The sequence below is a fragment of the Saimiri boliviensis genome, chromosome 2 (genome assembly GCF_048565385.1).
Source record: "Saimiri boliviensis isolate mSaiBol1 chromosome 2, mSaiBol1.pri, whole genome shotgun sequence".
Classification (NCBI taxonomy): Eukaryota; Metazoa; Chordata; class Mammalia; order Primates; family Cebidae; genus Saimiri; species Saimiri boliviensis.
Genome location: NC_133450.1, coordinates 30,106,737 through 30,131,493, shown reverse-complemented (window position 1 = coordinate 30,131,493; position 24,757 = coordinate 30,106,737). Strand labels below are relative to the sequence as shown.

The following is a 24,757-nucleotide window of genomic DNA, read 5'->3' as shown; positions in this document are numbered from 1 at the left end:
TCCTAAGTAGCTGGGATTACAGGCGTGCCCCACCACATTCAGCTAATTTTTGTATTTTTAGTAGAGACAGGGTTGGCCAAGAGGGTCTCAAACACCTGACCCCAAGTGATCTGCCCACCTCAGGCTCCCAAAGCCCTTGAATTACAGGTGTAAGCCACTATGCCCGGCCGAAGTGCCACATTAATATGATCAGACAAACTTCTGCCTCCAGATCCTGGGAGTCTGGAGGGCCTATGAAATGTATTAGGTTTGCTAAGGGTGATACCTGGGTTGGGGACAGTCTGCAGGGCAGTTCTCTGGTTGGCCTTGGACTGACTCAGCTCTCCCCTCTTTCTCACGAGTAGTTATCAAGAATAACCATAGAATGTGATGGAAATGTAACATCCCAAGATAGGAATGGATGGCTGGAATGGCCCTGGCTCTATCCCAGTCCCTCCCTACGAACAGGATGTCTTCCAATGTTTTAACCCAGCAGTCACATGACCCACCCCAGATTACAAAACTCAGGGCAGCTGAAGTGCAAGTGGGCACATGCACATGAGACTCCACCACCCCGCAGCATTCCTGAGCACTGGAGGACTGGCTTGCAATGATTCTTAGGCTTCTGTCATCCTTTGCTGCCTATCTGTAAGTAATAAATCCAGTTAATGTACATTGCTGTATTAAATACGTGCATCTGTTTTGTCTCACTGGACTCAAACGAGTTGGTAACCAGCACACAGTGAACTTGCTTCATATAGTCTAATACCTTTTTGTTCAGTTTATACATGTTTATTGAGCTAGGTGTCACTATATGCTCTTCTCCCTTCTCTACCCTGCTATGTTCCCAGCTAGGCTGAGCTGTATGGTTGGGTTTGGCCAAAAAGAGGCATTAGCAAGATACTGAAAAACAGGAGAGTCAAGGAATTTATAGTCTCCTCCTTCCTGCCACAAACCATGCCCTCTAGAAAAGCTACAACTCCTACGAGACTGCCCCCTTCCCTTGAACCTTCAGATTCAGGGTTCTACACCAAATCTTGTTTCACTGTCTCTGTTTTTAAACCTCGTCCATGCCTTTGTAGATAGTACCTTTATAAAACTCTCCTCAATTACACAGGCTGAGAGTGCCACTTACTTACTGTTAGAACTCTGTATACACACAATCCAAAAGGAACTCTAACACTGATGAGATTTGTGAGTTGAGAAACGAAACAAAATTTTCACTGGGTACTAACCCTATAGGTGTGCCAGTGTAGTGTTTTTACACGTTAGCCCATTTAATGGTCCCAATAAGCCTGTTCAGATAAGAAAACTGAATTTAGGCTGCACACGGTGGCCCACGCCTGTAATCCCAACACTTTGGGAGGCTGAGGTGGGAGGATTACCTGAGGTCAAGGGTTCAAGGCCAGGCTGGCCAACATGGTGAAACCTCATCTCTACTAAAAATACAAAAATTAGCCAGGCATGGTGTTGGGTGCCTGTAATCCTAGCTACTTGGGAGGCTGAGTTAGGAGAATGACTTGAGCCCGGGAGGCAGCGGTTGCAGTGAGCCAAGATTGCACCACTGCATTCCAGCCTGGGCAACTGAGCGGGACTCTGTCAAAACAAATAAAAACAAAAATTGAATTTAGAGGGTTATGTTTCTTGCTAAAGATCATCAGGTTTTAGTATTAAGGATCAGGGTCAGACCAGAACTCTGCCAGGTCTGCCTCCCCAAACATCAGCTTTGCTTCAGGTACCGTTAGTGTAAAGCCAGTTGCCTCGCTGGGAGGTTGGACACACCGGCCTCTGCACCCGGCACCAGGCTCTGCACTCGGCCCCTAGCTCTGCCGCATGGCTCTCCTGACAGGCTCCAGCTGATGCAAGGCTCCTGGCCGGCTCTCCCACCAGAAAACTCGCCCAACTACCCGCCAACCAATAGCGCCCAGCCCCGTCTCAGTCCCGCTCCATGGGAGTCAATCAGAGAACCCGGCTGTTGCTCGTTCCTCCTAGCCATAAAAACCCGACGCCCCAGGAAGTTAGCGCGACTTCCCTGGCCCCTTCCCCCGGGACCATGGAACCTCGCCCGGGAGTTGAATAAATTGGATTTTCATTTTTTTATATTGGCCTCAGTTTCCTCATTTTAAACTCGGCAATAACCCTTACAATTAGCTCTAGAAAAAAAGGCTTGGTAAGGGACTGAAGGGTAAGGGGTGAATTATGACCATGTTTCTCCACAAATCACCCGAATACAATCACCTGGGATGCTTTTTCAAAATCTAAATTTTTGAACTGCATCTCTCTCAATCCTTTACCTCTCAGTGGTTTTCGTACCTCTATTTCGACACTCACTACGTTGGATTGCAGGGATAGTCATTCACTTTTTTCTTTTTTTGAGACGGAGTTTTGCCCTTGTTGCCAAGGCTGCAATGGTGCAATCTCGGCTCACTGCAGCCTCTGCCTCCCGGGTTCAAGCAATTCTCCTGCCTCAGCCTCCCTAGTAGCCGGGATTATAGGCATGCACTACCACACCTGGCTAATTTTGTATTTTTAGTAGAGATGGGGTTTCGCTGTGTTGGTCAGGCTGGTCTCGAATTTCTGACTTCGGGTGTGATCCACCAACCTCCTTCTCTTAAAGGGCTAGAATTATAGGCGTGAGCCACCGGGCCCGGCCAGATTAGTCATTAACTCTTATTTCAGCAGTTATTCTATCATTTGGGACACTGCTGTGTTTGCACAAATTCTAGGCGCCCCACGCAGCGGCTTGGAACCTGTCCTCAATTCCAACCAATGGGAGTACAGTTAAGGGTTCCGCCCTCGACGGCTTTCCTGTGGTGGGCAAAGCCGTCAGGCCCGCCCACCGACTCGGCGGAGCTGGGTCGACCCTATTCTACCCAGGTCGGAATGGCAGCAACGCTGATCCTGGAGCCCGCTGGCCGCAGCTGCTGGGACGAGCCGGTGCGCATCGCCGTGCGCGGCCTGGCCCCCGAGCAGCCGGTCACGCTGCGCGCGTCCCTGCGCGACGAGAAAGGCGCGCTCTTCCGGGCCCACGCGCGCTACCGCGCCGACGCCCGCGGGGAGCTGGACCTGGAGCGCGCGCCCGCGTTGGGCGGCAGCTTCGTGGGGTGCGAGCCCATGGGGCTGCTCTGGGCGTTGAAGCCGGAGGAAGCCTGGGGGCGGCTGGTGAAGCGCGACGTGCGGACACCCTTCCCCGTGGAGCTGGAGGTGCTGGACGGCCACGACCCCGAGCCCGGGAGGCTGCTGTGCCAGGCGCGGCATGAGCGCGACTTCCTCCAGCCCGGCGTGCAGCGCGAGCCGGTACGTGCCGGCCGGGTACGCGCCGCGCTCTTCCTGCCGCCAGGTGAGTAGCTTCGGCTCAGAACTTGGTCGAGCTCCGCAATCCCTGTCGGCCCCTTGCTTGTCCTGGGAATCACGTGACGTGGAATATCCCTGAACTTGCTACTTCTCTCCAGAGTCTGTCATGGATTCTGAGTCTCTAGGTGCCTTATGTTGCCCAGGCGGGAGTGCCATGGCTGGATAGCTCACACTGCAGCCTCTTGGGCTCCAGTGTTCACGCCTCAGCCTCCTGAGTAGCTACTCCAGTCTTTCCAAGTTTCACGTCCCTCCCCACCGAGGCACTATCAATTTTTACCTGTGCTGAATAGTGCATTCAACTTACTATCTATTTATGAGAGCCACTATCTGCCAGCCACGTGGTTGTGTTTGAATATGAGTTGGGCAAAACCTGAAGCTGATGTGCAAGAATGGTTTTTGCCTCTCGTCACATCAAACTTCCAAAGAAGCTAAAATTCACAAAAGTAGCAATGCCCTAGAATCATTTAAAAACACACACAGAGCCGGGCGCGGTGGCTCAAGCCTGTAATCCCAGCACTTTGGGAGGCTGAGGCAGGCGGATCACGAGGTCGAGAGATCGAGACCAACCTGGTCAACATGGTGAAACCCCATCTCTACTAAAAATACAAAAAGTTAGCTGGGCATGGTGGTCTGTGCCTATAATCCCAGCTACTCAGGAGGCTGAGGCAGGAGAATTGCCTGAACCCAGGAGGCGGAGGTTGCGGTGAGCCGAGATCGCGCCATTGCACTCCAGCCTGGGTAACAAGAGCGAAACTCCGTCTCAAAAAAAAAAACAAAAAAACAAAAAAACAAAAAAAAAAAAAACCACACAGAACTGCCTGACAGTCCCCTCCCTTCTATCATAACCGTGCTGTCCCTGGTTCTCAACCTGAAGTGATTTTTCGCCTTCCCTGGGGGACGATGTTTGGCAATATTTGGAGACATTCTGGGTTGTCATACCTGAAGGGAGACATGCTGTTGGCATCTAGCAGGCAGAGGCCAGAGGTGCTGCTAAACTCCACAACGCATAGGAAAACCGACAGAACAAAGAATTATCTTGCTCCAAATGTCTACACTGCTAAGGTTGAGGAACCCTAGTCTTTTTTTTTTTTTTTTTTTTTTTTTTGAGACGTAGTTTCGCTCTTGTTACCCAGGCTGGAGTGCAATGGCGCGATCTCGGCTCACCACAACCTCCGCCTCCTGGGTTCAGGCAATTCTCCTGCCTCAGCCTCCTGAGTAGCTGGGATTACAGGCACGCGCTACTATGTCCAGCTAATTTTTTGTATTTTTAGTAGAGACGGGGTTTCACCAAGTTGACCAGGATGGTCTCGATCTCTTGACCTTGTGATCCACCCGCCTCGGCCTCCCAAAGTGCTGGGATTACAGGCTTGAGCCACCGCACCCGGCCCGAGGAACCCTAGTCTAAACACAGGATGCTTTCTATGTAAAGGTGGCCTAGAAAGAAGACCCCAGATTAATCCCGTCCAACGAAATTGCTGACTTAAACCTCTACCATAGAAAATGCTGAACTGGGCACCGTGGCTCAAGTCTGTAATCCCAGCACTTTGGGAGGCTGAGGTGGGCGGATTACTTGAGCCCAGGAGTTCAAGACCAGCCTGGGCAACATGGTGAAACTCTGTCTCTACCAAAAAAAAAAAAAAAAAAAAAAGTCAGGCAGGCATGGTGGTGTGCACCTGTAGTCCCAGCTGCTTGGGAGGCTGAGGTGGGAGAATTGCTTGATATCAGGAGGTGGAGATTGCAGTGAGCCAAGATCACACTATTGCATTCCAGCCTAGGCAACAGAGTGAAACCCTGTGAAATAAATAAATAAATAAAATAAAAATAAATTCTAGAGTTGCAACAGTACACAGAATCCTTAAACTGAATTCTGTAATTATTCTTCAAAACAAGAGACCATGCTTTAGTTTTACAGGTCTTCAGCAATCTTAGCCTTAACTCATGGCTGCCCACTACACTATAAATTGTTGGGGGTAGAACTGGGTCTTACAGATTTCTAAATATCTATATTCCTAGAGGCTTTACCAAAGATATAGTAGGAGCTCAATAAATAATACTGACTGGGCCAGGAGCAGTGGCTCAGGCATGTAACCTAGCACTGTGGAAAGCTGAGGCGGGTGGATCACTTGAGGCCAGTAATTCAAGACCAGCTAGGCCAACATGGCAAAACTCCACCTCTACTAAAAACATAATACAAAAAAATTAGCCAGGCATAGTGGCTCACACATGTAGTCACAGCTACTAGGGAGGCTGAGGAGGGAGAATTGCTTGAACCTGGGAGGCAAGGTTGCAGTGAGCCAAGATCGTGCCACTGTACTCCAGCCTGGGTGAAAGGGCAAGACCCTATCTCAAAAAAAAAAAAAAAAAAAAAAAAAAAAAAAAAAAAATCATACTAAGAATCGACTAAAAGCTTTCATTAAAAACAGACAAGGCCGCCAAGTGCGGTGGCTCACGCCTGTAATCCCAGCACTTTGGGAAGCTGAGGCAGGTGGATCATGAGGTCAAGAGATCGAGACCATCCTGGTCAACATGGTGAAACCCCGTCTCTACTAAAAATACAAAAAATTAGCTGGGCATGGTGGCGCATGCCTGTAGTCCCAGCTACTAGGGAGGCTGAGGCAGGAGAATTGCTTGAACCCAGGAAGTGGAGGTTGCGGTGAGCCAAGATTGCGCCATTGCACTCCAGCCTGGGTAACAAGAGCGAAGCTCGTCTCAAAAAAAAAAAAAAAAACAAAACAAAGCTGGGCACGGTGGCTCACACCTGTAATCCCAGCACTTTGGGAGGCCCTGGTGGGTGGATCACCTGAGGTCAGGAGTTCAAGACCAGCCTGGCCAACATGGTGAAACGCTGTCTACTAAAAATGCAAAAAAATTAGCCAGCGTGCGGATACATGCCTGTAATTCCACCTACTTGGGAGGCTGAGACAGAAGAATGGCTTGAACCCAGGAGGCAGAGGTTGCAGTGAGCCGAGATTGCGCTACTGCACTTCAGCCTAGGAGATAGAGTAAGACTCTGTCCAAAAATAAAAAATAAAAAAACTATTTCATTAGCTTTTAGTGTATACGTGGCTTGGAGTTACATGGACGACCTGTATAGTGATGAACTCTGAGATTTTAGTGCACCTCTCACCTGAGTAGTGTATATTGTACCCAATATGTAGTTTTTTATCCCTCTATATTATTATTATTAAGAAAATAAGACATTTTGTTCTTTTTCTGCCAATCTCTCTACCCTCAATCTCCTTGGCTTCAAAAACTTGTTTACTTAGTGTGTTTTGAGACTCTAAAGCTCCTTGTGATGTTCTCCAGGCAAGGGGCCCTTTCCCGGGATCATTGATCTATTTGGGAGTGGTGGTGGCCTTTGTGAATACAGGGCCAGCCTCCTGGCCAGACACGGTTTTGCTGTGCTTGCTCTGGCTTATTTCAGATTTGAAGACCTCCCCGAACATCTGAATGATATACACCTGGAGTACTTTGAAGAAGCTGTGGACTTTATGCTGCATCATCCAAAGGTGGGTTCTGGTGATCACCTGAGTGTAGAAGAGAGCAGGTAGAGCTGATGGACAGCTGAACACTGGGAACTAGAAACATGCCAGGAGATGCCAAGTCTCCTTCAGAAGTTTTAGGATAGAAGCTGGGCATGGTGATGCACATCTGTAGTCCCAGCTACCTGGAAGGCGAGGGTTGCTTGACCTCAGGCATTTAAGACCGCCTGGGGAACACTTAGTGAGACCCTCGTCTCAAAAAACATTATTATACTAGGATTATTATTTCTGTTTTCTCCATCTCTCTCTCTAATGCCTTAAGACTTGACTATTGGGTGGGCGAGGTGGCTCATGCCTGTAATCCTAGCACTTTGGGAGGCCGAGGTGGGCAGATAACAAGGTCAAGAGATTGAGACCATCCTGGCCAACATGGTGAAACACCATCTCTACTTCTACTAAAAATACAAAAATTAGCTGGTCATGGTGGCACATGCCTGTGGTCCCAGCTTCTCGGGAGGCTGAGGCGGAAGAATCAACTTGAATCGAGGAGGCGGAGTTTGCAGTGAGCTGAGATTGTGCCACTGCACTCCAGCCTGGCAACAGAGCAAGACTCCATCTCAAAAAAAAAACAAACAAAAAAATTGGTTTGGATCTACAAACAAAAAAAGACTTGACTATTTAGTTGTCTTTGTAATTGTGTACCGAAATTCAAAGCACGTGGGACTAAAAAGAGTTCTGGCTCTGCGTCTACTACAAAGTGGCCTTATGATTCTGAAGAAGGAAGTTACTCTCTGGAGTTCAATTTTTCTCCTTAATAAGATGAATGTAAATGCATATAGAGAAAATGACTATAAAGAGATATTTTTTAAGACAACTTGTTGGCCAGGCGCAGTGGCTCACGCCTGTAATCCCAGCACTTCTGGAGGCCAAGGCGGGTAGATCACAAGGTCAGAAGATGGAGACCATCCTGTCCAACACGGTGAAACCCTGTCTGTACTAAAATACAAAAAACTAGCCAGGCATGTTAGTGTCCACCTGTAGTCCCAGCTACTCAGGAGGCTGAGGCAGGGGAATCACTTGAACCTGGGAGGCAGAGGTTGTGGTGAGCCAAGATCGTGCCACTGCACTCTAGCCTGGGTGAGACAGTGAGACAGCACAACTCCACCTCAAAAAAGAAAAAAAGAAGACAACTGGAGACACTTGAATAAGAATGGTATATTTGATGACATGAAGTAATCATTAATTTTGTTGGGTATGATAGTTATGGTTTTGTAAAGAAAGTCCTTATCTGATAACAGAAAAAATTAATTAAAATATTTTGGCCAGTTGCAGTGGCTCACATCTGTAATCCCAGCACTTTGGGAGGCCAAGGCGGGCAGATCACCTGAAGTCTGGAGTTTGAGACCAGCCTGGTCAACACGGTGAAACCCCATCTCTACTAATACAAAAATTAGCAGGGCATGGTAGTGCACACCTGTAATCCAGCTACAGGAGGCAGAGGTTGCAGTGAGCTGAGATTGCACCATTGCACTTCAGCCTAGGCAACAAGAGTAAAACCCCATCTCAAAAAAACCCCACCACCACCACCAACAAAAACACTTATGTATAACTAAAAATGGATGATAGATACTCTGTTATCATCCAGGTTTAAAGAGACCCAGACATGCCAATGTTAAGATATAAGATATTCTTCAGGGTTTCCTCACAACCCCCAGTGTTCTTGGGATCTGGCAGACCAGAATTGTCTGCCAAACAGCTCTGATCCTGCTTCCAGGCCCTAAGCCTCTTTTCTGAGTTCATCAGTGTATAAATACCTTGGCCTTAAACATGCAGGCTGGGGTGTCGACACACATGTGTGAGAGGCCTCTTAAGGTCCATGAAGAAGCCAGGGATGGAAGAGAAGTGTGGTGCAGGATCCAGGGACTGGCTCTCCCCTGTGTCATGTTCCAGTACAGAACTCCAGTGGATTCCAAGATTTTAAATTTGAGCCTGACCTTAGGAACTGTTATGGTGGTATATTTATCAAGGCAGGAAAAAAGAATATACCTTATTTAAGGCTTTGTTCATTTGATTTATAATTTTGAAATATTTAGGTACAGGGTGTCTGGGCCCCTTTGTATACTCCTGACTCGTCCTCAGAAATACTAGGGGATGGCCCGTTACTAGGATATCAGCTGATTTGCTTATTAGAAGATATATTTGAACTTTGAAGATTGTTGGATAAAGAAGGAAAGCAAATGATAGTTAAGAAAGCTACCAGCCATGTGCAGTGGCTCACACCTATAATCCTAGCACTTTGGGAGGTCTCAAAGTGGGTGGATCACTTGAGGTCAGGAGTTTGAGACCAGCCTGGCCAACATGGTGAAACCCCATCCCCACTAAAAATACAAAAATTAGATGGACGTGGGGCTGCACGCCTGTAATCCCAGCTACTCGGGAGGCTGAGGCATGAGAATCACCTGAGCCTGGGAGGCGGAGGTTGCAGTGAGCCAAGATTGCGCCACTGCACGCCAGCCTGGGTAACAGAGTGAGATTCGATCTCAAAAAAAAAAAAAAAAAAAGAAAGAAGGCTACTTAGAGAATGTAAAATCACTGTCTGTGACCTTCATTTATGAATTCTAAGCTTGTTTTCTTTCTCTTTTTCCTCAACAGGTGAAAGGTCCTAGTATTGGGCTTCTTGGATTTTCCAAAGGAGGTGACCTGTGTCTCTCAATGGCTTCTTTCTTGAAGGGCATCACAGCCACTGTAGTTATTAATGGCTGTGTAGCCAACACAATAGCTCCTCTGCATTACAGAGATATGATTATTCCTCAACTTGTCAGTGATACAGGAAAAATAAAAAAAACTAAGTCAGGATTTTTCAATTTCATGGACACTTGGAGCAATCCATTGGAGGAATACAATCACCAAAGTCTTATTCCACTGGAAAAGGCCCAGGGGCCTTTCTTGTTCATTGTTGGCATGGATGATCAAAGCTGGAAGAGTGAATTCTACGCTCAGATAGCCTCTGAAAGGTTACAAGCCCATGGGAAAGAAAGACCCCAGATAATCTGTTACCCAGGCACTGGTCATTCTATTAATCCACCTTATTTTCCTCTTTCTAGAGTCTCTGTGCATGCAGTTTTGGGTGAAGCAATAGTCTATGGAGGTGAGCCAAAGGCTCACTCAAAGGCACAGGTAGATGCCTGGCAGCAAATTCAAACTTTCTTCCATAAACATCTCAATGGTAAAAAATCTGTCAAGCACAGTAAAATGTAACATTGTAGCCACAGACCAGATACCCTTAATAAAAATCCTATTCATATATCTTGTGTTGAGTTTTCTTTTCTTTCTTTCTTTTTTTTTTTTTTTTTTTGTAAGATAGAGTCTCACTCTATCACATAGGCTGGATGTGCAGTGGCGCAATCTCGGCTCACGGTAACCTCTGCCTCCCAGGTTCAAGCTATTCTCCCACCTCGGCTTCCTGAGTAGCAGGGATTACAAGCACGTGCCATGGCACCCAGCTAGTTTTTATATTTTTTAGTAGAGATGAGGTTTTGCCATGTTGGCCAGGCTGGTCTTGAACTCCTGGCCTCAAGTGATCTGCTTACCTGAGCCTCCCAAAGTGCTGGGGTTACAGGTGTGAGCCTCCATACCCAGCCTATGTTGGGTTTTCCAGAGCATGTAGGAACTTTTTTTGGGACAAAGCCAGCTCAGCTTCCTTATCGGGTCCTCCCTGATTCTCAGCCTTTGCAACTTGCCTTCCTTCACTGCTGTGTCCACATAGGCTTAACTTTGATCTTATTGGTTGGACCGGTCTTCACCTTAACCGAGAGACATGTAAGAAGTGCTTTCCCAACTCTCAGTGGCTGGCCTAGCTTTGGCCTTGTGTCCCCTTTTTGAGGACTGACATTTGGTATTGCTCTGGAGTCTCATATCCCCTTTGGCCCTAACTGACCACATCTGAGTTTTGGAAACCTGGCCACCTGAGTGCCTTAAGGAATGGACTCTATCTCATTATTACCCATACACATTGCTGAATGTTTATTCAAGACTTGTCCCTGGGCTGGGCACGGTGGCTCACGCCTATAATCCCAGCACTTTGGGAGGTTGAAACGTGTGAATCACTTGAGGTCAGGAGTTCAAGACCAGCCTGGCCAACATGATGAAAGCTCGTGTCTACTAAAAATACAAAAAATTAGCCAGGCGTGGTTGTGGGCGCCTGTAATCCCAGCCTCTTGGGAGGGTGAGGCGGGAGAACTGCTTCAACTCAGGAGGCAGAGGTTGCAGTGAGCCGAGATCATGCCACTGCACTCCAGCCTGAGCAACAAGAGCTAATCTCTGTATCAAAAGAAAAAAAGAGGCCGGGCGCGGTGGCTCAAGCCTGTAATCCCAGCACTTTGGGAGGCCGAGGCGGGTGGATCACGAGGTCAAGAGATTGAGACCGTCCTGGTCAACATGGTGAAACCCCGTCTCTACTAAAAATACAAAGAATGAACTGGGCATGGTGGCGCGTGCCTGTAGTCCCAGCTACTAGGGAGGCTGAGGCAGGAGAATTGCTTGAACCCAGGAGGCGGAGGTTGCGGTGAGCCGAGATCGCGCCATTGCACTCCAGCCTGGGTAACAAGAGCGAAACTCCATCTCAAAAAAAAAAAAAAAAAAAAAAAAAAAGACTTGTCTCTGAACCCCAATCTGAAGACCTGGAGCACTGCACCTGTGGATATACTTCCTTTATGTTTGCCAGGGGATTCTCAGTCACTATATGGTCATTGCCTGCCTGGAAGAGTGTCTTGATGCCAAGATTCTCAGGACAATTCCTTGCAGGCCACAGCCTTCATCTTTGGATGTCATGTTATGCCTACCAAATCAGACTTCCTCCCACAACCATCTAGTTTGATTACCCTCCTCCTGAGAAGGACAGGGACCTGTCTGTCTCAACCCAATGCAATGTACTGGGCATTATCTAGAGTTGTAACAGACCAGAGCAGAGAGTAGAGACCAGTACAGAACTCCAACGGATTCTAAGATTTTAAATTTGAGCCTGACCTTATGAGTTGTTATGGTGGTATATTTATCAAGGCAGGAGAAAAGAATATACCTTATTTAACACTTTGTTCATTTGATTTATAATTTTGAAATATTTAGGTATAGGGTGTCTGGGTCCCTGTGTATACTCCTGATCCATCCTCATAAATATTAGGGGATGGCCCATTACTAGGAAATCAGTTGATTTGCTTATTAGAAGACATATTTGAACATTGCAGATTGTTGGATAAGGAAGGAAAGCAAATGATAGTTAAGAAAGCTACCAGCCATCTGCAGTGGTTAAGACATGTGGTTAAGAAAGCTACCAGCCATGTGAAGTGTTTAAGACTCACTCCTTGAGCAAAAGGAAGTTTTTCAGCCAGGCATGGTGGCTCACACCTGTAATCCAGCACTTTGGGAGGCCAACACAGGTGGTCACCTGAAGTTGGGAGTTCGAGACTAGCCTGACCAACATGGAGACACCCCATCTCTACTAAAAATACAAAACTAGCTGGGCAAGGTGGCCCATGCCTATAATCCCAGCTACTCGGGAGGCTGAGACAGGAGAATCGCTTGAACCCGGGAGGGTGGAGGTTGCAGTGAGCTAAGATTGCACCATTGCCCTCCAGCCTGGGCAACAAGAGTGAAACTCTGTCTCAAAAAAAAGAAAATAAAAAAGAAAGTTTTTCAGTGATTTCATGGCACATCCCATGATTTTCTGGATATGTATAAAATCCTTCACCAATTTGAGTCTATCCAAGCAAGTGCCCATTAGATCTTAACAATGAAATGTCCCTTAGAGGTAACTTAATTATGATCAATCGTTAAACGCTGTTTTTGAGTGTAGTCATTTACCATATAGTATAATTTTTCTTTCATTTCCTTTCCTTTTTTCTTTTTTTGAGATGGTCTCACTCTGTCTTCCAGGCTGGAGTGTAGTGGCATGATCATGGCTCACTGCAGCCTCGATCTCCTGGGCTCAAGTGATCCTCTCACCTTATCTTCCCAAGTAGCTGGGACTATAGGCATGCACTACCACACCCAGCTACCTTTTTATTTTTTGTAGAGATGAGGTCTCACTACATTGCCCAGGCTGGTCTCAAACTCCTGGGCTCAAGCAAACAGCCCACCTTGGCCTCCCAAAGTGCTGGGATTATGGGTATGAGCCACTGCACCTGGCCTGTGTAGTATAATTTTCTATGATGTAAATTCTGCTTCAACTCACTCCCAAGTGGACCTGCTACTATAGACATGTTTTTGGGGTGGGAGATCACAGGAGGAAGCTACAAGGAACGTAGCAGGCCAGAAAGGTAGTCCCAGAAGCCATGCAGGAGGATCATGACTCTACATCTATATGAATTAAAGCACTAGGACACCACAGCCCTAGACCTCAATTTCTTCCTTACAGATAAAGCAACCTAAAAATAGCATACACTAACTAAAGGTATTTGCTTTTCCCCAGGAGGTGACTGTATGTGGCCACCTGTCTCTGAGATCTTTATTTCAAAAAGAATCTCAGGTCGTTACCAAGCATCCAAAATGGAGTAAAACAATATGAAGTAGAAGAGAGAAAGAGAAAAGTTATCCATAAAATTAAGCCAGAAATGAGGTTAATATAATAGTGCTTATTTTGGAATCCTATATACTTACCTAGATTGGCCACTCATTCAGTCATGTATTTAATAGTGGTTTATGCAAAGGAGGAAACCTAATTACTTACACAAAATATACAACTTTCATAAAATAAAAGCATCACTTAGAATTCGGTTTCTCCCAAAGATAGTCGTACTAAGAAACATTAAGTGATGTAAAGGGTAGTGCCACAGTTTAGATGTTGTCCTCTCCAAATTCCATTTGAAATTTGATCCCCAGGTGGGCATGGTGGCTCATGCCTGTAATCCTAAGACTTTGAGAAGCCCAGGTAGGAGGATTGTTTGAGGCCAGGATTTCAAGACCCTCTTGAGCAAACTAGCAAGACTCTGTTTCTACTTAAAATGTTTTAAAAATTAACCAGGAATGGTAGTGAGCACCTGTAGTCCCAGCTACTTGGGAGGCTGAGGCAGGGGGATTGGTTGAGCCCAGGAATTCTAGCCATGATGATGCCACAGCATTCCAGCCTAGGTGACAGAGCTCCCCCAAGAGCTGGTTGTGAAAAAGAGTCAGGCACTTCCTTCCCATCTTTCCTGCTTCTCTCTGGCCATGTGATCTGCACATGCTAGGTCTCTGTCCCTTCTGCAGTGAGTGGAAGCAGTCTCAGGCCCTCCCCACAAGCAGATGCTGGCACTCTGCTTCTTGTAGAGTCTGCAGAACTGTGAGCCAAAGAAACCTCTTTTTGGCCAGGGGTGGTGGCTCATGCCTGTAATCTCAACATTTTAGGAGGCTGAGGCAGAAGGATTGCTTGGGACCAGGAGTTTAAGAGCAGCCCAGACTACATAGTGAAAGCCCATTTTTACAAAAAAAAATTTTTTTTAATATAGCTGGGTGCAGTGGTATTCACTTGGTACCCACTTGTAGTCCCATCTACTCAGGATGCTGAGGTGGGAGAATAACTTCACTGTAGGTCAAGGCTACAGTGAACCATGATCACACCACTGCACTCCATCCAGCCTGGGTGACAGAGCAAGACTGCTCCCCCTACCCCCAACAAAAAAACCCCTCTTTTCTTTATAGCTCTTCTTTGTAGCAACACAAATGCACTAAGACAGGTAATATAATCAAGGATGCTTCTACAGTAGACATAAATCCAGGCTCACACAGTTAGTAAGCAGTGCAGCCTGGGATTTATGTCTAGATGCCTCATATATGAAGTGGGTATAATAATAGTAACTAGTTCATGAGGTTGTTGTGATTAAATTAGATAATCTGTGTAAAGTACTTAACATATATATATATATATATATATATATATATATATATATATATATATATTTTTTTTTTTTTTTTTTGAGACGGAGTTTCGCCCTTGTTACCCAGGCTGGAGTGCAATGGCGCGATCTCGGCTCACCGCAACCTCCGCCTCCTGGGCTCAGGCAATTCTCCTGCCTCAGCCTCCTGAGTAGCTGGGATTACAGGCACGTGCCACCATGCCCAGCTAATTTTTTGCACTTTTAGTAGAGACGGGGTTTCACCATGTTGACCAGGATGGTCTCAATCTCTCGACCTCGTGATCCACCCGCCTCGGCCTCCCAAAGTGCTGGGATTACAGGCTTGAGCCACCGCGCCCGGCTACTTAACATATTTTAACTTTCAAATACAGGTATACTCTGTTTTATTGGGCTTTGCTTTATTACATTTTCTACAAATTGAAGGTCTGTGACAACCCTGTGTCAAGAGTGTCTATTAGCACCCTTTTCAACAGCAGGGGCTCACTTTGTGTCTGTGTAACATTTGGTAATTCTCACAATACTTCAGTCTTTTTCAAAATAAGAAAAAGAAAAAGAAATACATAATCTTTGTTAACATGCAGTATTGAATTGTTTAAAGGGTTATCAAGAATGGAGTCTCATTCTCCATTGCCTAGGCTGGAGTGCAGTGGCTCAATCTCGGCTCGTTGCAACCTCCTCCTCCTAGATTCAAGTGATTCTCCTGCCTCAGTCTCCCAAGTAGCTGGGATTATAGGTATGTGCTACCACATCTGGCTAATTTTTTATTTTTAGTAGAGACAGGGTTTCTCCATGTTGGTCAGGCTGGTCTTGAACTCCCAACCTCAGGTGATTCACCCGCCTCGGCCTCCCAAAGTGCTGGAATTACAGGCATGAGCCACCATGCCCGGCCATAAATGCAAGTTTTTTCTAACCACTGACCATTTTAAAAACATCTGTACAAACCTGTTACATACTTCGGGATATTGAAAACACAAAGACTTCTTGATTCTTTCAAATTATCATGAGTAAGTTATTTCATATTCATTTAAAGTGGCCTTGGAACCCTGGGACGATAAAAGCTTGTGGAAGGCATTGTATTTTTTCACATGTTAACATACATACTCACAAAATCTAATATTTATGGGCAGTATAATGATTTGGAGGCATATGTCAAAATTACTTGAGTTGTTTTTCTAACGCTGGGAGGTCAGTGATACAATGGTGCCATCTCAGCTCACTGCAACCTCCACCTCCCAGGTTCAAACAATTCTCCTGCCTCAGCTTCTCAAGTAGCTGGGATTACAGGTGCCTACCACCATACCTGGCTAATTTTTGTACTTTTAGTAGAGAAGGGGTTTTACCATGTTGGCCAGGCTGGTCTCAAACTCCTGACCTCAGGTGATCCACCTGTCTTGTCCTCCCAAAGTGCTGGGATTACAAGCGTGAGCCACTGTGCCTGGTAAAGACTTGGCCTTCTGAAGTTTCATTGAAAAAATTGACTTTCAAAAGGCAAATTGGAGAAAAGCCATACAAATTTATTTAATGTGTATTATGGGAGGCTTCAAAATGAAGATCCAGCCAGGTGTGGTGACTCATGCTTGTAATCCCAGCTCTTTGGACTCACTACTTTCAGAGGCTGAGGCTAGAGAATTGCTTGAGGCCAGGAATTCAAGACCATCCTAGGCAACATGTAGATACCGTCTCTATAGATGAAAAAATTAGCCAGACATGGTAACACATTTCTGTAGTCCCAACTACTAGGAGAGTGGGAGAGTGCTGAGGTGGGAAAATAGCTTGAGCCCAGGAGATGGAGGCTACAGTGAGCCATGATTGCACCACTGCACTCAACCTTGGTAACAGAACAAAACATTGTATTTAAAAAAAAAAAAAAAGAGGCTGGACACATTAGCTCATGCTTGTAATCCCAGCACTTTGGGAGGCTGAGGCAGGCTGATCACTTGAGGTCAGTAGTTTGAGTTCAGCCTGGCCAACTTGGCTAAACCCTGTCTTTACTAAAAATACAAAAATTAGCTGGGCATGGTTGCACATGCATATAATCCCAACTACTCAGGAGGCCAAGGCAGGAGAATCACTTAAACTCAGGAGGTGGAGGTTGCAGTGAGCTGAGATTGCGCCACTGCAGTCCAGCCTGGATGGTAGAATAAGACTCCATCTCAAAATAAAAAAAAGAAGACAATGCAAAGACACAGGGGAAACTGTTCATTTTTACACTTAAGTTCAACCAAGTATGGGCAGCCATGTAGAAATATGATTCAACAGCCGGGCACGGTGGTTCATGCTTGTAATCCCAGTGTAACCAGGTTTTGTGGTACCAGGGAGGCATAGCTCCCAAGACAGAATATTGTAGGTTCTTGGTCTCTCGCCCTCTCAAGAATGAGAGAGGGGACCACAGCAGGTGCGTGGTACACTTGTAAAGTAAATTCCAGATCCAAACAGTGTTGCAGACAAGCTATTTATTTAGGCAGAGAAAGAGAAAAAAAAAAAGAGAAGAAGAGAGAAAACTTCCATGAGAGATAGTGTGTAGAAGGGGATCCCAGAGGGGAAATCCAGAGAAGGAAAGCTCCTCTCACACTGAGTGAGAGAATCCAGAAAGATGGAATCCAGGAGAAGAAAGACAGCTTCCACACTGAGTGGAAGGGAATTGAGAGACAGAGATGGAGTTTAGGAGGGGAAGACAGGCTTCCACAAGAGAGTATTTGTGGAAGGGGATCCAAACATGGAGTCCAAAGGGTTGTGGAAGAAGGGGACTTTTAACCTGGGAGGAACCCCCACCTTCTCCAAGACCTCTGGCCAATGAAAGGAGTTCCTCAGAACTTCCGCTGGAGTGATTGACTTTTTGATTCTTCCCGCGCTCTCAAAAATTAAAACAGAGACCGTTAAATCTCCCAGATGGAGAGAGATGGGAGTGGGGCATGGCGCTGGGAAGTTCTAGTCCTTAAACCTACGCCCCCTTGTGGACCTGGAAAAAGAACACATTCCCTCACCAGTACTTTGGGAGGCCGAGGCAGGTGGATCATCTGAGGTCAGGAGTTCGAGACCAGCCTGATGAATATGGAGAAACCCCATCTCTACCAAAAATACAAAATTAGCCGGGAGTGGTGGCACATGCCTGTAATCTCACTACTTGGGAGGCTGAGGCTGGAGAATCACTTGAACCCGGGAGGCAGAGGTTGTGGTAAGCAAAGACCGTGACGTTGCACTCCAGCCTGGCAACAAGAATGAAACTCCGTCTCAGAAAAGAAAAGAAAAGATTGGACAAAAAGGGTGGAGTCCTAATTAGAGAAAGGGAGTCAGGCTGGTGGGATCAGTGGATAGCAAAAAGAAGCAGCAGATAAGCTGTAAGTCTGCCTTTCTTCATGGTCCAGGACACAGCCCTCCTACAAAACAACTCATAATCTTCCTCCACCCAACTATCACCAGACCCCTGCAAGTTAGCTCACAGCAACCTTGGTGTTATCACTACTGCACAAATCCCTCTTCAACAGGCAGCATAAACACTATTCTATAAAATCCCCAGCAAGCCTTTGTTTCTTTGCAGTCAACTTCTTTTCTGCTGGTCTGCCTGTTAACGATGTTCTTGCAACAGATTTTCCTCCTTTCTCTAATAAATATTTTCCTAGTTTCTCTAATAAATCTTAAATATTTTCCTACTTTCTCTAAATAATCTCCCTTTCTTTACCTACAACTGTCTTGGTAAATTCTTTTACCCCCACACCACAGGCTGGATAGTGTTCATTCCCCCATTGAGTGGGAAAACCCAGCAAGGCCTGTCTGTCTAGATTCTTCTTGGCTTTTCTGAGCTTGCATTCCTTCTTTCTGGGTGTGGGGCAGTCCCTCTTCAGAATGGGAATCACAACTTACAGTCAGATAAGGTAGATCAGATAATTCGTTTACGGCCAATTTTTACACAGAAAGGCAAAGGGAAAATTTCAGTAATATTTTGAGGTTTTATCACTGGCTTTAGGGAAAAGGAGTTCTGGTTTCTACCATCTGTCTAGAAGAAAAGGGATTCTAGTTTTTATGGCTAGCCTCAGGGAAGAATGGGACTCAGAGACAAGGGGGCAGGAGAAGGTCAAAGAAAAAACATTTGCTTCTGAGGCCTTCATTTTGGGGTATTGTTCTCTGAGCCCCAACAATATTTATGGCTAAAGGACCAAAGACAGGACTTTAATAAGTCCTTACTTTTCAGAGAAAAGTACCTTACAGATACTTACTTTTCAAAGAAAACCAGGTTGTTGGATGGCTGTAAACAAGAAACTCTTGGTCCAATGGCCATATGTTTTCAGTGACAAATATATGACACAGGGCAATTGTTTATAGTTAAGTGGGATAAGATTTGAAAATGGGATTGTTTCTCCCCAAATTTAGGACTTATATACATAATCTTCTTCCTTGACAAACAGTTTAATAAAATGTGTTCACTTGGGTTAATTAACCTCATTTTACACATGCATTCTAATTAAGATAGAATTCTTTTTTTTTTTTAATTTTTTTTTTCAACAATATGTTTCTCCATGAAGGTGTATAAGATAGAATTCTGGCAGGGCGCGGTGGCTCAAGCTTGTAATCCCAGCACTTTGGGAGGCCGAGGTGGGTGGATCACGAGGTCGAGAGATCGAGACCATCCTGGTCAACATGGTGAAACCCCGTCTCTACTAAAAAAAATACAAAAAAATTAGCTGGGCATGGTGGCGCATGCCTGTAATCCCAGCTAGTCAGGAGGCTGAGGCAGGAGAATTGCCTGAACCCAGGAGGCGGAGGTTGCGGTGAGCCAAGATCGCGCCATTGCACTCCAGCCTGGGTAACAAGAGTGAAACTCCGTCTCAAAAAAAAAAAAAGATAGAATTCTATAGTAGGAAAAAAAATTTTTTTTTCTTTTCTTTTTTTTTAATTTTTAGAGACAAGGTCTTGCTCTGTCACCCAGACTGGGGAGCAGTGGTGCAATCCATAGCTCACTACAACCTCTAACTCAAGTGATCCTCCCACCGCAGCTGAGTCCTGAGTAGCTAGGATGACAGACATGAGCCACTACGGCCAGCTATTCGAAAAAAAATTTTGTAGTAGGTGAAGATTACAGGCAGCAGCCAGGGCTGGGGTCCTGGGAGTCCAGTGACTGCAAAGGGTGTCCCAGAATGTGATGCCATTGGTTGCAAAGACAGCCTCATCACATTACCAAGGACATGCTCCCAGGGCCTTAACCTAAGAAGAACGGGTCTCTGCTACTAAGAAGTATAATATGCATGTGGAAGACTACCAGCCTTGACGGCATGGAGTATGAGGACTACTTGAAACTCCCTGACCACTCACAGCAGGAGAGGGATGCGTAGTATAACTGAGACCACCTAGACCTAAGGTTGAACTGGGGATACAATGGCACCTAGAAATGCGTATCAGGGGCTGGGCGCGGTGGCTCACGCCTGTAATCCCAGCACTTTGGGAGGCCGAGGTGGGTGGATCACGAGGTCAAGAGATCGAGACCATCCTGGTCAATATGGTGAAACCCGCCTCTACTAAAAATACAAAAAAAAATTAGCTGGGCATGGTGGCGCGTGCCTGTAATCACAGCTACTCAGGAGGCTGAGGCGGGAGAATTGCCTGAACCCAGGAGGCGGAGGTTGCGGTGAGCCGAGATCGCGCCATTGCACTCCAGCCTGGGTAACAAGAGTGAAACCCCGTATCAAAAAAAAAAAAAAAAAGAAATGTGTATCAGGAAACATGTGAATATGTCCCCCACACCTATTTCTCGAATATCATGTGTATACAGCTCTTCAGCTCCGTGGCTTTCATGATGTTCATGTTCTGGGTGGGGGTGATTTGCCCTGTCTACCAGCCTGTGGGGCCAGATCAGTATCTGTGCAATAATCTGTACCTGGAACGGGGTGACGATCCCTCCAAAGAACCTGAGCCACTATGAGATCTGAGGAGACTTTGTGGGCTTTTGTGCCCTCTAACTAGGACTCCCTCATTCCTAGAAATTTAACCTTAATGAAATCCCTAATAAAACTCAGTGCTGTGGTGGTTAAAAAAAAAAAAAGAAAGAAAGAAAGAAAGGAAGAAAGAAAAGAAAAATCTGTAGAGATGGGCGGCCGGGTCTTGTTATGTTGACCAGGGTGGTCTTGAACTCCTGGCCTCAAGTGATCCTTCTGCCTCTGTCTCCCAAAATGCTGGGATTACAGGCATGAGCCGCCATGCCTAGCCAGAAAACAAATTTTAAATTACATATATCAATACATTCCTCACTGTGAAAGATTCAAGTAATACAGATAGAACAAAAGGTCCTCTTAAATCATTACCCAATCCCAGTCTCTCCCAAGGGTAGTTACTATGAAGTGTATCCTTCCAGAACCATTCCAGTACCATTCTGTATACATATACAAAATACAATATTCATATAAATGTATGTATGAATGTAAAACTATGGTTTTATTTTGTGGGTTCAAGGCCTTCTCTCTTTCTTAAAAAAACAGAAATGTAATATACTTGTAAGCTTTTTTTTCTGCATGAAAAAAATATATATTGTTAATACTTGTGCCAGGCCACAGGACAATAGAGCTTATTTCCGGGTATACAGTTGAAGTTCAGCTTTCTCTCTCCTTTTTTTTTTTTTTTTTTGGTCTGAGACGGGGTCTCACTCTGTCCTCCAAGCTGGAGCACAGTGGCACAATCTGGGCTCACTGCAGCCTCTGCCTTCCGGGTTCAAGCAATTCTCCTACCTCAGCCTTCCGAGTAGCTGGGATTACAGGTGCCCACCACCACGCCTAGCCAAGTTTTGTATTTTTAGTAAAGATGTAGTTTCACTATGTTGGCCAGGCTGGTCTCGAACTCCTGACCTCAGGCAATCCGCCAGCCTCGGCCTCCCAAAGTGTTGGGATTACAGGCATGAGACACTGCGCCTGGCTCTGTAGTTCTGGTTTTTGAATGAAAAAGCAAAATTTATGCTCCCTTTTGCGCTCATCCCCTAGTTCCCCCTGGGCTGGTTTTGGGTCTTTGCTGCCATTAAAGTCAGGGAAGTGTGTCTCCACCGGTTTCTATGATCAATCTCTACCTTTATAGTTCAGTTCAGTATCTCGTCGGAAACGTTTAAACTTTAACCTTGACAGTCTTTCTTAATTCAAGACAAAGATTAAAGGGAGAAAAGGCATTTGTTAGGAGCCTAGCACACTTGGTGGCCTTCCATCGGGCTTCGCGAATACTGACCCCTAGTGGCCAGAGAGAGAATTCAGAGGAAGCCACGGGCTGGCACTTTCTGTTAAAAATCCTTAACTTACTCGCCACACGTCCATGGTAAACTCGAGAGGGGATCCTGCCTCCTCCAGGCGGTTCCATATGGGGCCTCAAGGAGCTCAAAGGACCCCGGGCCCTCCGAAGTCGCCTATTCTTGCAGCCCGTTGCTAGGTGGCGCCGCAGGGACCAGACCAGGTCCCATCACGTGGTCCTGTAGGGGTTTGCCCCTCGAGGCCACGCTCTGCGGGACCCGGCCTTCCTCCCGCCACCTCGGGGCGGACCCTAGGCCGCCAGCGCCAGGCCGCCAGACCTTGCGGGACTTTAAGCCGCAACGGTCCCGGCACTGTGTGGCGGACTGCCCCGGCCGCGCTCCGAGCCTCTTGGGTTCCCCTCCAGGCCTGGAGGCCAAATATCCTCACCGCTCCTTTTCTCCCAAAAGGCCGCGACCTTACCCGTCACGCCCAGGACTGGGCTGGCCGAGGAGCGCCTGGATATGAAAGCGGAAGGCTTGGCCCGGGGGAGCGGGTGACCCTGCGGTGTCGGCCGTCAGTCACCGAGGCCACCACAAGGCGTACAGCGGTGAGGGGGGTGGACCGGGCCAGGGACCCGGCTCTGGGCGGCGACTTCACGGGCGTGGAGCCTCAGGCCGGCCGCTTGGAAGGATCCAGGCCTCAGGCGATGCCGAGGGCCGCCTTGAAAACCCCTTCAAAGTGGAGGCGACCGTCCAGCTGACGCCGCCGCAGCAGGGGGCGCCGCCGGGTCCGTCGCTGGCCTCCGCCCAGGTGCAGCGCTGATTCTTCACCCCCAGCTGCCCCGCGCGCGCCTGCAAACGGGCCGCCTGCGGGGTGGGGGTGGGGGGTCTGCCCGCGGCCCGCACGTGCGGGCCCTTTTCCGCAGAGCGTCTGGCAGCAGAGTGAGGGAATCGACTGGCTGCTTTAGGACAGCTGGCTTGCTAGCCCGTTTGTCATCTGAAAACAAAGCGAGCTCCTTCGTTCTGTCACCTAGACATCAAGTGGAACATTCAGTCCCCTAAATGGTGGCTAGGATCTAAATTTCATCCCCTGCACCGTTATGCTGCCGGCTGCTCACCGGCCAGAGTCCTAGTGCGGCAGACGCTGTTCCTTAGGAGCATACACCCTGCATGTTTGCTATATTCAGCATAAGATGGCTGCGAAGTTTCTAGCATTAAATGCTTTTGTTTGCTTACAGCCGTCTCACCCTCCTGGGCTCAAGCGATCCTCCCACCTCAGCCTTCAGAGTAGAGTAGCTGGGACAGCAGGCGTGTGCCACCCAGGAAAATTTATTTTTTTATAGAGATAGAGTCTCCCTACATTGCCCAGGCTGGTCTTGGACTAGTGAGCTCAAGCGATCCTCCTGCCTCGGCCTACCAAAGTGTTGGGATTACAGGTGTGAGCCACGACACCCAGCTGTCTTTCTTTTTTGAATTCTTAGTTTTTTAGAGACTAGGTTGTCTTTCTCTGTCATCCAGGCTGGGGTGTAATGGTACCATGATGGCTTATTGCAGCCTCAAATTTCTGGGCTCAAATGATCCTTCCACCTCAGTTTCTCAAAGTGCTGGGATTATAGGTGTGTATGACCTCATTTTAACCTTTTTGGTTTTTTAGAGATGGGGTCTTGCTATGCTGTCCAGACTGGTCTTGAACTCCTGGCCTTAAGTAGTCCTCTCACCTCAGCTTCTCAAAGTACTGGGATTACAGACACACACAACTGAGCCTGGCTTTATTATTATTATTATTATTATTACTCTTTTTATTATTTGAGACAGGGTCTCACTCTGTCACCCTGGCTGGAGTGCAGTGGCGCGGTCACAGCTCACTGCAACCTCCCTCATGGGCTGAAGCGATTCTCCCACCTCAGCCTCCTAAGTAGCTGGGACTCAAGATCTCACCACCCTTCCCAGCCACTTTTACTTTAATTGAAATAACAGAGGCATATATCTAAAAAATACTAGGAAACAATTGGCCAATAAATTCTTCTCTTGGAATAGTGAAGGAATAAAACATCCCCAACAGGAATGTTGAAAGAGAAATAATAGACCAACGTTGGGAGGATATTAGTTTGACATTTTACTATCTCTTTACACATGTAGTTCACATTATAGTACACCTTCATTAGACCTTTAAAATAGTTTAATCCTTGTTGAATTATGGATTTTGGTGACTCCAACTGTATCTTAAATTTATTGAGAAATCAAAGGGTCATTTAAATTTGGATGGCTGGGTTTGTTTTTGTTTCTTTGTTCATTTTTTGAGACGTAGTCACACTCTGCTGCTCAGGCTGGAGTGCACTGTTATGATCTCAGCTCACTGCAACCTCTGCCTCCCAGGTTCAATCAGTTCTCCCACCTCAGCATCCCAACTAGCTGGGATCACAGGTGTGTACCACCACACCCCAGCTAGTTTTTTGTATTTTTAGTAGAGACAGGTTTTGGAGGTTTCACCATGGTGAGCGGGCTGGTCTCAAACTCCCGAATTCAAATAATCTGCCCACCTCAGCCTCCCAAATTGCTGGGATTACAGGTGTGAGCCACTGTACCTGGCTTTTAAAATCTCATTCAAAAAACGAGACATCTGACTGGGTACAGTGGCTCACGCCTGTAATCCCAGCACCTTGGGAGGCTGAGGCAGGCAGATCACCTGAGGTCAGGAGTTCAAGACTAGCCTGGTCAACATGTAGTGAAAATCCCATCTCTACTAAAAAACACAAAAATTAGCTGGGCATGGTGGCGCACACCTGTAGTCCCAGATACTTGGGAAGGTGAGGCTGGAGGATCGCTTGAATCTGGGAGGCAGAGGTTGTAGTGAGCCA

At 46.7% G+C, this 24,757-nt stretch overlaps 1 protein-coding gene and 1 long non-coding RNA gene across 7 annotated transcripts in view; one reads left to right on the top strand and one right to left on the bottom strand.

The window, feature by feature from the left end:
- The window catches only part of LOC141583504 (uncharacterized), a 28,289-nt gene extending 5,489 nt beyond the window's left edge, over positions 1-22,800 (bottom strand). For both annotated transcript variants that reach the window (XR_012516134.1, XR_012516135.1), the window contains exon 1: positions 21,973-22,800. This is a non-coding gene — a long non-coding RNA (uncharacterized LOC141583504). The remainder of the gene's footprint in view (positions 1-21,972) is intronic.
- ACOT6 (acyl-CoA thioesterase 6) lies at positions 513-10,119 on the top strand. Of its 5 annotated transcripts, none has more exons than XM_074393006.1 (5): positions 513-627; positions 2,706-3,319; positions 6,640-6,842; positions 8,148-8,236; positions 9,468-9,557. In XM_074393006.1, exons 1-5 carry the CDS (start codon positions 590-592, stop codon positions 9,469-9,471), a joined length of 948 nt encoding a protein of 315 aa, XP_074249107.1. In that variant the 5' UTR covers positions 513-589; the 3' UTR covers positions 9,472-9,557. The 5 variants fall into 5 exon arrangements, with proteins under 5 accessions (XP_074249107.1, XP_074249106.1, XP_003924561.3 ...); XM_074393005.1 differs by having other exon boundaries at positions 8,142-8,236; XM_003924512.4 differs by lacking the exon at positions 8,148-8,236 and having other exon boundaries at positions 514-627; positions 9,468-10,119.
- Positions 22,801-24,757: the final 1,957 nt, after the last annotated feature.

Coding starts and splice junctions, on each gene's coding strand:
- ACOT6 (XM_003924512.4), top strand. CDS start 590: ATGATTCTTAGGCTTCTGTCATCCTTTGCTGCCTATCT. Junction 628..2,705: donor TCATCCTTTGCTGCCTATCT/GTAAGTAATAAA, acceptor CACAAATTCTAG/GCGCCCCACGCAGCGGCTTG. Junction 3,320..6,639: donor CGCGCTCTTCCTGCCGCCAG/GTGAGTAGCTTC, acceptor GATGTTCTCCAG/GCAAGGGGCCCTTTCCCGGG.